Source organism: Austrofundulus limnaeus, unplaced genomic scaffold, assembly GCF_001266775.1.
Source record: "Austrofundulus limnaeus strain Quisiro unplaced genomic scaffold, Austrofundulus_limnaeus-1.0 Scaffold264, whole genome shotgun sequence".
Lineage (NCBI taxonomy): Eukaryota > Metazoa > Chordata > Actinopteri > Cyprinodontiformes > Rivulidae > Austrofundulus > Austrofundulus limnaeus.
The window spans coordinates 465,103-466,648 of NW_013952666.1; the positions used below are offsets into that span (position 1 = coordinate 465,103).

Sequence of the window (1,546 nt, forward strand, 5' to 3'; positions counted from 1 at the left end):
TATTAATAGTTTTAATGATTTCTACATCGTCAGTCCTTTTTTTTCTGCTCTGTTGTCAACATGTACAGTTATGGGAAATCCGGACTCTTGCCCGTTTAGCGCTAGCCGTTAGCTTCTCCAGCCGATCACACGGTCACGTGGTCTTTGCGCACTCCAGCTGTTATATAAGACCTCCTTGTTCTCCTCCTGCTGTAGGTATCTCCTCCTGGAAGGCGTTTGTGGTACGGTGGCCCAGAGGAGCCACGTCTTCAGCAGCTTTTTCTACAAACAGCTGAGCAGACGCCGAGTGGCTGGTGAAGACGAGGCCCCCTCAATCCCGTAAGAACGCCGCCACCCCATGAACCGTTAAATCTCAGACTGATGAAGGTGTTAACTCTTCTTCCTCTGCCTGTCGCAGCGATCGTCACATGAGGCATCAGAGGGTGAAGACGTGGACGCGCCACATAGACATTTTTACCAAAGACTTCCTGTTCGTGCCTGTCAATCAAGAGTAAGTTGATTTGTTTGTTTTTGTGTTTATGATGAAACTGCGGGAGTCTTCCTCAGCTCCTGTAGTTCTTCATCACACAGCTACAGCTCATCGAGTCAGCTTTGACCGCACAGCTTTTGGTTTTAACAGAATCAGGAAGTCTTATTTCAGTTTTACCTCATTGTATGACTCAGCATTTAGTCTATTGTTTTCCAGATTTTTTTGTACACATTTTAACATCAAACTTCAGGTGCAGATTTTATGCTAATAGCTAAAAACAACAAAAAGGCCAACGTACAGCTAAAATAAGCAAAACACTAACTACAACCTAAAACATAAAATGGTAAGCAGCAGCAGAAGACCAAGATTAAGTCAGTCATGTTTTTGACTCGTCTTGTTTTAGAGCACTACATGGTAAATGGACTGTACTTATATAACACCTCTCTGTCCAACCAGGACAATGAAAGTGTTTTACACCACAATCATCTGTTCACACAGCACTCTATCTCTTTACACAGCTAACATTTACAAATCAATCAGTCCCATTCATACTCTGATGGGACACGCAGAAGAGGCAGTGGGGCTTCAGTGTCTTGCCCAGGGACACTGACGTGACTGAATAGTGGGGAGTTGAACCACCAACTCTCTTGTTGAAGGACATCTGCTCTAACCACTCTCTCAGACTATTCTCCCTTAACTGGGCCACTATGATGGAGTGGTTAGGGGAGTCGTCCTGTAACCGGAGGGTTGCTGGTTCGATACCCCATTCCAGCTGTCTCAGTTGTCATGTCCTTGGGCAAGACATTTCACCTACCGGTCAGAGGGTCCGGTGGCTCAATACGGCAGCTCCGCCTCTGTCAGTGTGCCCCAGGGCAGCTGTGATATGATGTCGAGAGTAGAGATCACCTTTGAAGACATTGTTTATTTCTTAATATATAAAATTAATTAGCCGGGGCGGCTGTGGTGTAGTGGTAGAGCAGCCGGCTTGGGACCCGAAAGTCTTAGGTTCGCCCCCCCGCCATACCCACATGTCGTGGTGTCCTTGAGCAAGACACCTAACCCTAACTGCTCCCCGGG

General features: G+C 46.6%; 1 protein-coding gene across 3 annotated transcripts in view; it reads left to right on the top strand.

Annotated features, from left to right (window-relative positions):
- senp7b (SUMO specific peptidase 7b) overlaps window positions 1–1,546 on the top strand; it is a gene marked incomplete at its 5' end in the record, with an annotated part of 29,719 nt that overhangs the window by 24,505 nt on the left and 3,668 nt on the right. For all 3 annotated transcript variants that reach the window (XM_014020715.1, XM_014020716.1, XM_014020717.1), the window contains 1 exon segment: window positions 398–490. In XM_014020715.1, coding sequence (XP_013876169.1) covers window positions 398–490 — 93 coding nt within the window.